At 40.4% G+C, this 12,491-nt stretch overlaps 2 protein-coding genes across 8 annotated transcripts in view; one reads left to right on the plus strand and one right to left on the minus strand.

Moving 5' to 3' along the window:
- Window positions 1–12,491, minus strand: part of LOC132259713 (disintegrin and metalloproteinase domain-containing protein unc-71) — a 168,618-nt gene that overhangs the window by 126,035 nt on the left and 30,092 nt on the right. The gene's annotated exons all lie outside the window — the stretch shown is intronic.
- Window positions 1,690–4,173, plus strand: LOC132260078 (epoxide hydrolase 1-like). The gene is made up of 3 exons (XM_059757995.1): window positions 1,690–2,000; window positions 2,086–2,210; window positions 3,395–4,173. Exons 1-3 carry the CDS (start codon window positions 1,800–1,802, stop codon window positions 4,086–4,088), a joined length of 1,020 nt encoding a protein of 339 aa, XP_059613978.1. The 5' UTR covers window positions 1,690–1,799; the 3' UTR covers window positions 4,089–4,173.

A 12,491-nucleotide genomic window follows, 5' to 3' on the forward strand; every position in this document is an offset into this window, starting at 1 on the left:
TAGGTGATTTTTGCACTGTACAAATAGTTAATATAAGGCGCTGGATACAAATCTTGCCAATTTACGTTCAGAAATTAGTGTGAACTCTCTTCTTCTTTTCACCTACTCCAGAGACAATCTCTTGTGGTGTGTACTATTGCAATTGCAACCGCAGAATCACACAATGTCAATATAATTTGAATGAAACTCCCTGTGTAACACGTACTAGTCGAAAAGCTGTGTGGAAAATCAAATTTGACATGCTACACTCATCGCACAACTTAACCAGATTTTCCAATTACCCATTTCATTCCTCATGCATTCATTTTATATAACGTCAGACGTTTCGTGTGTGTTTCACGTTTATACATAAAATCACATGAATCCTCAATTTTCTGCCTGCAGACCACCTCTCGCCCCTCGCCTAGACCCTGCTCTCATCCCCGAAGCTGAGGCCTCGACTCAGGCCCGAGGGTTGGGTGGGCAGGTGGTCAGTGTGATGTATAAAATGCAGCGTAAATTCTGTTTTATAGATGCTTACCACATCTTCCTAATCATAAAATGAACAACACGTCAGGAAGTCGAGGATGGGGAGCGAAGCGCTCTGCAGAGACTTGCGGCCAGTGAACGATGAGACCATCACACCCCGAAAATGATTTTACGAGATATTTCAGACATTCATAAAACATAACTTGAGACATAGTTTCCGAACGGAATTGAATTAAAGCAGTTTGGTGGTTTCACTGGATCATCCTTCTGCACACATGAGCAGAAATTTATGGGAAAATTTCCTCGAATTTAAGATACAGCCCTCTGGGGAATATTAAACACTTCCCTATCTCATCGCAGAATGAACAATCCCGGAGGGGGTTATTTTATAGTCTTTTGTGCGATGCAGTAATTTGAGGTGGACCTATAGTCACGAATTGCCCATGAAAATTAGTTAATAATAATGCAAATAAATCCTTTGAATGGAGCTTCGCAACTAATAACATTCGATAAAGCACTGTTTTAACCTTTTCACGGCAGCAAACTTCTGATTAAATTACGAACTATTGAACTTTTATGTGAGAACCTTTGTGTAACAGGCACAAAGCGTCATTGGTGCTTCAAAATGTGTTTTAGTTTCTTGTTTATTCTCTAAAACTCCGTGAAAGGCAGAAATGATTTTTTTAATAAATCCACAGAGACTGTCGTGATACTTTTTTTCACTTTCATAAAAAAAAAATATTGACGTAGAATCAATAAATTTAGTCCAAAGTGTACCGATGAAGGGAATTTATAACTAATTTAGTCACAGAGTGGTAACTCATAATTATTTAGTGTTAAAATGTGTAGATTTACAGAATATTTCATAAACTCCAAGTGAAAATGAGATAAAATCCCATCTCCGTGCCTATTAAATCGAATGTTTTGGCAACATTTTCAGGTAATTAATGCAATTAGGAGTCAGCGACTGTGCGTCAAAAAGGCACATTACATAATGCGTGATCATTGGACAAAAATGACGGAACAATAACACACCACTCTCACTTTCTTCAGGCAAGAAGGCACACTTCTTGGCATTTCTGCTGCCCAGAAGTTGCGTGCCCGTGTGATTTTGTGCCTTTTTGAGCGACCAACGGAGGTTCGGCCGAAGCCACATGCAGAAACTTATCATTCGGCGAGACGAGCAAATGGGTGGTGAAATCTCACTTTCAGTTTAGTCGTCGCGTGAATGTGGAGATGTGTAGTCTCTGCTGTGAGGTGTGCAATCAATATAGCCCAAAGTGTTCGCTTTTGCGTGTGAACTGAAGGAGTGACAGTGTCCTACGAGGATCATGGTGCCGGCAGCCAGGATTATCCGTCTCGTGGTCGCATACAGCCTCTGTTTGTACTACAATGTCAAGTTCATCCTCTTGCTCATCTTGGGATACCTGCTCAAGGGTCACACGCAGTTCCTCGAGGTCAAAGAGCGCCCCACGCCGCCGAAGGCACTCCAAGATCCGCGATACGGGAATCATAAGTACATCACCGTGAATGTATGTCTTATCTCGCACGCTCTTGTGAGCTGATAAGTTGTGCGATTCGGCGGCGAATTTTTCACGCTATCACTATCTCTTCCAGGGCATTAAACTACACTACGTGGAGAAAGGCGATCAAAATAAACCGCTGATGCTCTTCGTGCACGGTTTTCCCGAATTTTGGTACTCGTGGCGACATCAGATTGTGGAATTCTCCAAGGATTATTGGTAATACCTCGCTTTCGAATCAATTTCACTCTAGCAACCCATACAGATATTTTGGTACTCTTCCGTTGATGTCTATTCATAGAAACATATCCACAATTTCCATGCTGGTCTAGTTGGGTACATTTCTATTAATAATCTCACATACGCATAGTTACTTATGGAACAGCCGACTCATGATGTGATTTTTCTAAAATCTCAGTGCATCCCTGGTAAAAGCGATGTTTTTATTATGGCTTTATATAACATTTCGTATATTGCGACTTTCCGAATGGTAATAACTCACGAGGGAAACTGGCAAAAAATTCGCATTTAACTGATTTTTGTCGAATTGTACATGAATATTTAATTAAATACCACGCACACGAGAAACTGTTGCAAACGTCAGATATTAAAAATTTCATAAATCCGATGACATACTCAATATTCCAGGTTATTTTTTTACAATTCACAATTGCAATAAAAACCGCACTGAAATATTCCATGCAAATGCATTGCCATGTAGCGTTTCTTTTTCCACCACGCCAGACTGTTTAGCACGGCGCTTAACCTTGTTAACATTTCACGCTTTAACTTTCATGTAAATTCTTACGTATGAGATAAAGGGGAATACTCTTTTTGCCTCAGTGCCAAGCAATCGTTTAGCTCAATTTCATGTCTATTCTTTCAAAGAATTGTATCTGACTAATATATTGTTTTGCTATTTGCTGCATAAGCATGAGAAGAATATTTATTCTCTTCCCGAGATTGCGTTATGAAACTCATGACATTCAGTGTAAGTTCAAAATACAGGGAAATGAATCAAAATAAACTATGGACTCATGCTAGATTTCAATTTGTACTCTTCACAGCAATCAAAAAAATATATTTGTGATAAGACACGTGTTTGTCAGCGCGTGTTGACTCTTACAAAGACATGAATGTACTCAACAATATTGACGAATTTATACGTCCTAACTTTTCCCCTCGGAATCGATAAACGAAAATGATTAGATTATATACTCTATAAATAATTAGTCAATCAATTTATATAAAGAAATGCTGATGCTTCTTCTGCTTCAATTCATTTGGCCATAAATTTACAGAACATCACAATTCCATGCAAATCTCGCGTGTTTATTCAATAATGCACTTTCGAATGATTATGTGGATTATTCAAGTTGTTGAATAATTTCTTCTTAATTTAGGTGCGTTGCCATTGATATGCGAGGCTATGGCGACTCCGATAAACCAACTGGACTTAAGCCGTACAAGATCGACAATATGGTAGATGACGTGCGTGAGCTCGTGAAGGCTCTCAATCGCGATCTCTTCACACTCGTTTGTCATGATTGGGGCGCCGTTATCGGCTGGCGATATCTGCTCCGCTACATGAACACTGTGGAGAAGTACGTGATGATCGGCGCGCCGGCGGTGGAGGTTTACGGCGTTGTGGCGCAGCGGGAATGGGATCAGTTCCGCAAGGGATGGTACGTGTTTTTCTTCAAGGCGCCCATCGTGCCCGAGATATCGCTGCGGACCAACGATCTGGGCGTCTTCGAAGCAATGAAGACGGGCAGCACAACTGCAGAGGACATCGAGGCCTTCAAATACACTTTCCAGAAGCGCGACGCCTTGACGTACCCACTGAACTACTATCGGGCGAACGGGTTTGGGGCTGTGCCGCGAATCAAGTCGAAGCCCGAGAAGTACGCACCCGGATTGTTCTTGCTGGGCGAGAAGGAGCAGTACATCTCCCTGTCCACGGGAGCCGCCATGGAGAAGGCCTATCCTAACCTCACGTACAAGCTCGTGCCGGGAGCCACACACTTCGCCCAGCAAGATAAACCCACTCTGGTCAATGAGATGATGAGGAAGTTCCTCGCCTCATCCCACAAATGATAACTTATTTATTCACTTGAACATCCATCTGTGCATTATGTATTACTGGCCTCCGCAGTTTCCTCTCCATCGTTTGGTATTAAAGTGAAAGTATTCACCCAGATTTTTTCCTGCCCACCCTGCAAGAACCCTCCCTGGCTTACCAGCGGAGACGTGGTAATACAGTTAGTGGGGCATTTTCCCAGCTAGAGCTCTCAAATGGTGTGCATTGTGAGGTATAATCTAGGGAGATTTGTCGTCGTCGTCGCCTGTGTTGTTGTTGGTGGTGAAAAGAACGCCTCATCATCATTTACCGTCCGCTGAGAGGATGGCAATCAATCAATGGGAGCCTGTTACAGTAATCAAGATCACGGTCAGTGGCCTCTCCGATAAATCACACTCTCGTGAGTGTGTGGAGGCCTCCTCGAGGATTTGCCGAGATAAGGCTGAGGATTCTGTGAAATTATCCATTCAATTTTATAAATTACAAAACTGCCCATTTCAGTGGCAATTTCGCTTTTTCACAACACACACGACACTCTACAAGTTGGGAGGCACGTCAATTTGCTACATATTGTAATCTGAGATCGAGGAAAACATTGCGATGCAATAAATTTTTTCGTCGTCATGTACTTCATTTCTCAGGATGACACGCCCCTTGTGCTTTGAAATATGATTAAGAGCGTGTCTCTTCCGCCACGTTATTTTTTAATGTTATTCTCGTGGACGGGGAGCTAATAAATATCTTCAATGTCAACGAGTGAGATTTTAGTTAATATTCTGGATGTCCTCCTCGTCTATTTTATCACGCAAAAATCTCCCATTATTGTGACAATGTACTGCGTGGTAAACAATGCTGATGATTAAGTAGTGCTTAAATTTGCTCTCGCGACTCGCAATTTTCCTCCGCCACTGAGAAACACCATAATTCTCATCTGTGACTCACATAAAAGTACTATGCTGGATTCTTTATAGGAGCTTTTGCGGCGAAAGCTATAGTGATTCATTATCATAAATTTAACACTTGACCACATCCCATACTTCCGAAGGCGATGGAAAAATGCTCTTTGAAGCCACAAATTTGGCGAAAACAGGCGAGAAGAATTGGTAAAACGCCTCCTTATTGACCCGAATGTCGGGAGCGGATAATAAATATGTGATGGCGCGAAGGGAAAGGCTCTCCTCAGTCGACAATTAACACTTCTCAAGGATGAGGAGGAAACGTGAATGCGATTCATCAGCAAATGCCCACAGCAGAGACGGCGAAATAACTGGGTCAGGACGACGGTGTGTATGAAAATTTCATCCTGAAACCTGATAAATTCTAGGAGAAAAGGTGAGAATAAGAACGCAATTTCATTTGCCAAGTTGCATCCATACTTTCGCAATATTTTATTTATGTGGCAAATTGTACTGAATCAAACAAACATGTTTACCAATTGAGACGCACACAGAATCCAATATGGATCAATTTTTGTCCACCACCTCTTGCCGACATGACTGTAAATATGTATGATTCATTTATGTAACTTTCTCCTCCCGGACAGCGTCCGAAGCCACTGTCACAATCTCTATTTGCCATGGCGAGATATCAGAGTGAAAGTGGAAATTGCTAAAGATGGGGTAGATAACTCATTTTGCCGGAGAAAATCGTTTGTTGTGCGCTCGATGGTGGCTGTAGAGACGCCTCGGGTGACATTTTATATAGCGCTGACGATACCAAGACAACCTCCAGAGTGATTCTCTGTCTTCTGAGACAATGAAGGCGACTTAAAGTCTTTCTGGTGGGTTGCACGAGTTTCGTGCGAAATTAAAGAAAAATATCCCGAAGAGTGAATTCACTTTTCGCTAAATGGTTTCATTATTTGGAACTTTTCATGTTACAGCATTTTGCATTTCCCCAAAAGAAAATTCCCTGCATAAAATAAATCTTGACTACATTGAGTTATAAGTATGTACTGAATGTCCTTAAGAAAATCTTTCTCATCATATACGTCTCAAATTAACCCAACATGTCTGCTTTACCTTCTTCACTGTCTCCGTGTTCGTCAACATTTAGGCAAATCTTATGCGAAAAGGACTCGTCAAGGATAGTTCGCTTGTACTGAAGATTCACTCCAGCGCGAGTTTCCCTCAAGCAATTTTGATCACGTAGTTGCAATCAATTTGAATATGACACATTTGAGATATGGAAACATTTGTTTTTAAACGATTATCATAATTATTGCGGAGGAAGTGTGACGTGAATCGCAAATGATGTGATCTTGAAACACGCCGTCCTTGCACAATTCCACAAATTCCTTCCGGGAAGTGCCTTGTTTGTCGCCTCGTGAGATAGTTTTATTCCCTGACTTGCACAATAAACTTCATGTTTCTGTGTTTCGCCTTCGGGGTGCAGAATTGCGGGAAAAATGGCTGTGGTTGGCAAACTTTTCCACACCCTCAAAGTCACTTTTCCGCCTGACTTGGCATTGGAAAATGTATCAAGAGTGACAGATTTGGATCACACGAGGTGACCAGATTCAAAATCATTGATTACTGATACATGGTCGAGACGATAATTAAATTATACGCTACAGATGCGGGGGTGATGCTGAAAAATCATTGGGCCAGTGTTTTGCGATGGAACAAATGAAATGGTCAAGTCCACTGAAATGGGGTTTAATGGGAAAATTATTGAGTTTCCACTTGTTTACCTCCTAATCGTCCATTTGCCCACTTGAATCTCACAGTTGGTCGAATTCCACACTCCCGCCTCTCGTGAACCCACCTTTCGCCACACTGAGAAATAAACGAGGGATCCATGCTCTGGTTCAACCATCAAACCGAGGGAAATATTCGCACGATTTGACCAGATTCTATCCAATGAACTCAAGCATCGACCTTTGATGAACACCCTTTGAGATACATTGGAAAAACCACTCGCTCGCTCCTCATTAAAAATGCATTAATTTTTCCGCACAACATTTTAAATCAAATTGCGAAGCTCTATAATGAGATTTTGCTGCTTTTCTCTTGCACTCAATTACTTGCCTCTTGAGCAGCTTAATGCAGACTCCTTGCCATGAAAGCTGTAGATTTATTGTTACAATCCACTGTCTCTTGATTGCCCCTTCAAGCAAGCGTCTTGGCTTTCCACTGAGAATTAAGTAACAATTCTTTTCTCTTCTGTCAATCAAACTGCCTTACAGCTGCATAAAAGACTCGTGATACAAAATGCAAGGCGAGAGATTTAAATCTGGAAGTGTTAAAATCACAATTTTCATCTCTTATTCATACTTTACGTCCATGTCTTAAGACTAAGCACAATAAAATGTTTCCGCGCGAGAAGCGAGGAATCACGAGGATAATTTTTGATACTATAAAGCTTAATGATTCAATGTTTTTTTATTCTTGCAGCCTCTGTGGTTAAGCATCAATTATTCCTTATTGGAACACAAATCTAAAAGTTTAGTGCACATTTTGTTCCAAAACTCAATTAAAGTCCAATACGTGCATGCACTTTAGATTTGCCACACTGAATTCCGAGACAAATAAGATTGAACGATTGCTTATTCGCAGAGTATCTGAATTGGAAACGTTTGGTGAACAAATCTTATATACAAATTTTAAGTGGTGACTATAAATTCACTCATACTCTATTTCACTTTAAAGTTGAGGTGCTTTTGTCAATTTATCAGAGCAATTTTCCGCAGTCAAATTTTTAGTCTGATCGATAAAAATGCGATATTTATTGGGCTATTGATTGAATTTGCGCTGGAAGAGGCGAGAAAAGGTGCCAAATTGTTGCCAATAAATATTTTATTGGCAAACATTATGGCCTTAATGCCACATGGAGTAATATGTTGAACCATGAGGAAAAATGTGTAAGAGATACAGTATGTTATGGCTGTAAATCGTACAAGTCATTTATGCGGATACCGAAGCAATGCCCATTATAACCTTTTAATGTGGTGTTTAACCCTCCCCGGGGCGACAACCCCTCAACTGTGTTCATTCATATCATAACAAACAAGCAAGCAAATAAGTATAATGCTTCGCCAAATACACAATCGCCATCACAAATGCCGACAGTCTGTGATTTATGAGCAGCAAGATTCAATTTAAATGACATCACTGGCATTTATTTCTTAAATTGCGTGTAAACTTAACTAGTGGGCGGCGTTGCTGCATTTTCCTAATCATCATTTTTCAGCATCAGAGATGACCACCGTTTCGCTAGTCAGTCACACTGCTTGGGAAATTGTATTTTTGAATCCCACAACAGATGCCTTTACTAATGATGGCCACCAGAGTGAAAAGTACATGGAGCTTTCGATTTCTTTTACATCTGTTGATGAGAGCCCGGAACGAGTGAGCATAGTGTGGAGAAAGATTAATGAGTGTCCTCTGGATACGCCCAAGTGTCTGCTGCCAAAAGTCGGAGTATGTGACGCACACTTGGTATACCTGGACGAAAAATTCCTGCGGGGATCCGTTAATTATGGCAAGGCATTATTTATTGGGCTCATTGAATATTTATGGGTGTAGTTTTTGGGGTAATGGACATAGAAAATCGTCAATGCCCAGCACAGAGTGTCAATATCTCAGAGAGGCTATTTCTCATGAGAAAAGTGTCCTCGACTCGGGCAATATTTGTGTAATGCTGGAATAATAAATAAGCATTGGTGAGGCGATGTGCCAGGAATCTGTCACCAAACTATCGGATATTACTGTGACCCAACTCACTTCATCTCTCGGGGATGACTTTGGACGATTCGGAGGAGGAAATGACTTTGGGGAGTTCGATTGAGCACCGAGATAATTTTCCACCGTGTTCACCTGACACGGAATTAGGAGTAATGAGGACTGAGCATCGATTATATTTTTCTCTCATTTCAACCAAATCAGCCAGAATGTCAGAACGTAAACATTATATCTGATTACCATCGATCTTCTACATTTCCCGTCTTTTTTTCTCGCTTAATTAATGGACAGAAAATGACATCGGTACGAAAATAGAAGCAAACGTTGAGGCAGTAATGAAAAAAAAAAAAATAATATGACTAGTTTTCTGGGAAATGTCAAAATAGATTCTGAATTCAGATTTCCCAACACGACGTCAAAGATGGGAGATAAAACCTGTCCAAGCATTCGTTGAACAGATGAATTCACACGTATATAAAGGTTTCAGTCAGAGATATCCGCTGCAAAAAGTATTAGATACAGTATAGCAAGTTATTGAAATGAAATAAAGTCGAAAAAAATTCGAACTTATTCCATATTATTAGTCACTAATTTATCCGAGTGTTTTTGTGCAAAACATGAGTCCATAGCTCAGGTTTATAATGTGCATATTTGTAAAATGAGAAAATGCAATTACAGCAATAATTGGATTATTTCTATGAGAAATTTCCCAATGTTGGCTCTCAAGTTATGTCACATTTGAGCATGTTGGAAAATTAGCGAATGTGGTGTTGAGCAGAATTTATCGCTCTGCTATTCCCCCGAATTCCAAAGTTTTTGCCAAATGCTAACCTGATTTCATTGCCAATGCAATGATATTCAAATTAATGAAGTTGGACTGTTTAAGTGGGCGGTGAAAGTTTTCGGAGATTATGTAAACATTTCCATATTCGTCAATGCCCATCGCTCTCTCTCTTCAAGTTCCTGCGACTCCCGTGTGTTGACAACGATGTGTGCACTTTTCTGCATGAATAGTAAATAATTGTTTTCAGTTCGCTCAACAAAGTTATCCACCCCCTCCCCCTCGAGTTAACTTTCAGCCAGCATGGATGTGAAAGCAAGGGGAGTGCCGATGCATGGTGCATAATGTGTACCACACAGGAAATCCTATATTTACACAGAGCTTTCATTCCCCGATGCTTCCCGCCTTTTGAAATAATTTCGCCACTCTGGCACTCTTCATTCCCGTCTATCGTAGTTTTAATTAATAAAATTTTCTCAATTTTCCAACAAGCAATTCCTTCCCTTCGACACACTTCCTTGCATATTCTCATACACAATTGATTATATCTATTCTCTCTGTGTTGCTTAATAAATCAAACAATTTGCCAAAGAGCTTCCTACTCAATTTCCTGATATCAATCATGATCGCGAAGAGCATACATCCTGTCTCATCTTCTTTTCCTCAGCATCTTCCAGGGGCTGTATCTTCGCCTCGCCAGATACACCCGGCTCTACATCATCATTAATGACTGGGTGATGAAGAGAAATCATCTCTCGTGCGTCTTCTGTCACCATCCCGGGCCGGATACCGCGGTAGTGCCGCAGCATCCCAAGCACTTGACCTGAGATATTACAACCAAAGGACTCGCACTCTACCTCAAGTTGCGCCCCTCTAGCTAGAATTTCTTAGGCAACTTCTGCAGAAATATGTACAATTCCTCGTGAAGTTTCTTTGTTTATTGCCGACTTTCTTACTTCACTAACAAATGCCTTTGGGATGCAAAGGAAGGGAAACATCTCCTAAAATTTATGTGATATTATAACGACGTGGCTTTTGCTGGATTCAAAAATTTCAGACCATATCTCCAGAAAGCTCATTTTGTGAAATTGTTGTTCTTTTATGCATGGCACACAGTGCGGTGTAGCTTACTAATCAAAACTCTTAAAGTCCTCCGAAGGGCATTTTGCAGAATTTCATATGTTTACTTGTAAGCTGTTGTGATTTAATCAGAATCGTCGCTTTTTGCCACAAAATTTATGGGATTCTTAAAGTATCGCATACATAATAATCCATGAAAAGCACACATTTACAAGTTGTGAGTGCAAACACACTTCCCAGGCTCGGCTCTGTGGGAATCGGTATTAATTGAATTACACTTAATCCCCATAAATCTTCCGTGTGTGCCATATAATCAGGAGTTTTGTGATTGATTTCACCGTCTTCGCGTACGTCGTGAAGCTTTGCCAGGATGCAATTTGCCTGGAATTGAAGACCCATAAAACCCAGAGAATCTTCCTGTCGCTCCACGAAAATGCGTCTTAAAGTGATTCACCGATACGGAATCGGCTGGTGAGGAGGTGAAAATGAGCACTGGAAGGAGGATAGTAACATCAATGACATAATAAATAGAGAAGCAGTCGATGTTTTATTTAGGGCTCGTGTTCACTTCCATACATCTCGTTTAGCTGAAAGCTTTCTGGAAGTGGTGGAATGTCGCCTTCGAAGCAAAAGTGACAAGTGATGTGTGGTGCTCAGATATTGAATGAAATTGGATGAGTTTGAACATCCTCTCTCTCGCCCGACAAACTACACCATTTCGCTTTTTTTGCCGATGCCAGCGACAAGATAAAAAGGACAAAACAGAAGAGACGAGGCTTTCTTACTTGTGAAACCTTGACTATGCTGGAAATCATTGCTGTCCCTCTGGCTGCATTTCATTGAACCATAAATCTGCAATGCAATTTGCAGCGACACGAATTCCACTCACCTGCAAAGTACAAATAAAATGTGCATATGTTAGTGCATAACTGTGCAACCCATTGCGATGGAATATTTTTTAGTTAGAGACTTCACAGGGTGAAAAAGTCGCAAGGAGAGTGAAGGATTCGGATGGTTGTTTTTGCAAAGAGTCAAATTTTCCGCAAGAAAGAACAAAGTTAATTAATGTGCAGAGCGAAATATTTCACTTCTAATTCCGCTCCCGTGCAGTTCGCCGTCATTCAAAGCTCTAATTTGGGAAACACTTTTTGCATAAATGGCTCTTTATGCTGTATGTGGGAAAACTTAAAATGCTCTTTGTATGTAGTAAGAAAATTGCTTCAAGTTCTCGCGGAAACTACACTCATCTGAGTTGCAGATTATAAGTTTCACAGTACATAGACGAAGTTTTATATTGAAATGCAATGAATATTTAAGTAACATGTTCAAATTTTTGTTTCGCCACGTTTCACTTCAAAAGTGTGACATAGAATTAAGGACGTTTAGGCAAGAGTCAGTGCGTTGTCTGAAGTAGAGGAGCATAGCAAGGACGTCGCGAATAAATTTATGCTGTACTAAAATTCATGTTAGAGTGAAAGCACCACAAGAAGAATAATATGTACTTTCGTCTGTAACATAAAAGTTTTACTCAAGAATAACATTACTTTAAGCATTCCCTTTATTGTCACTGCAGCGATGCAATAAATGATAAAAATTTAGAACGAAAATAAGGAGCAATTGTACAAATTGGGGTATTTTCACACCAAACACTCCCAAGTAATTTGCTATAAAGAGCTAGAGCAAATAGAAATATTTTTCCTTTACGGCGAAACAATAGAAGCAACTTCTTATTCTTACTTTTTCGCACACTCACAATGTCTTCTTTTCAGCATTGCGCGTCTGACTTTGGAATTTATAGGGTGAAAATTGGCTGAACGTGCTTTTTAGCGATTTGTCTTCATCTCTCAAGGCCTTCAACAGTAAAGTGTTTGCAGACA

The sequence above is a fragment of the Phlebotomus argentipes genome, unplaced genomic scaffold, assembly GCF_947086385.1.
Source record: "Phlebotomus argentipes unplaced genomic scaffold, Phlebotomus argentipes genome assembly scaffold_18, whole genome shotgun sequence".
Classification (NCBI taxonomy): domain Eukaryota; kingdom Metazoa; phylum Arthropoda; class Insecta; order Diptera; family Psychodidae; genus Phlebotomus; species Phlebotomus argentipes.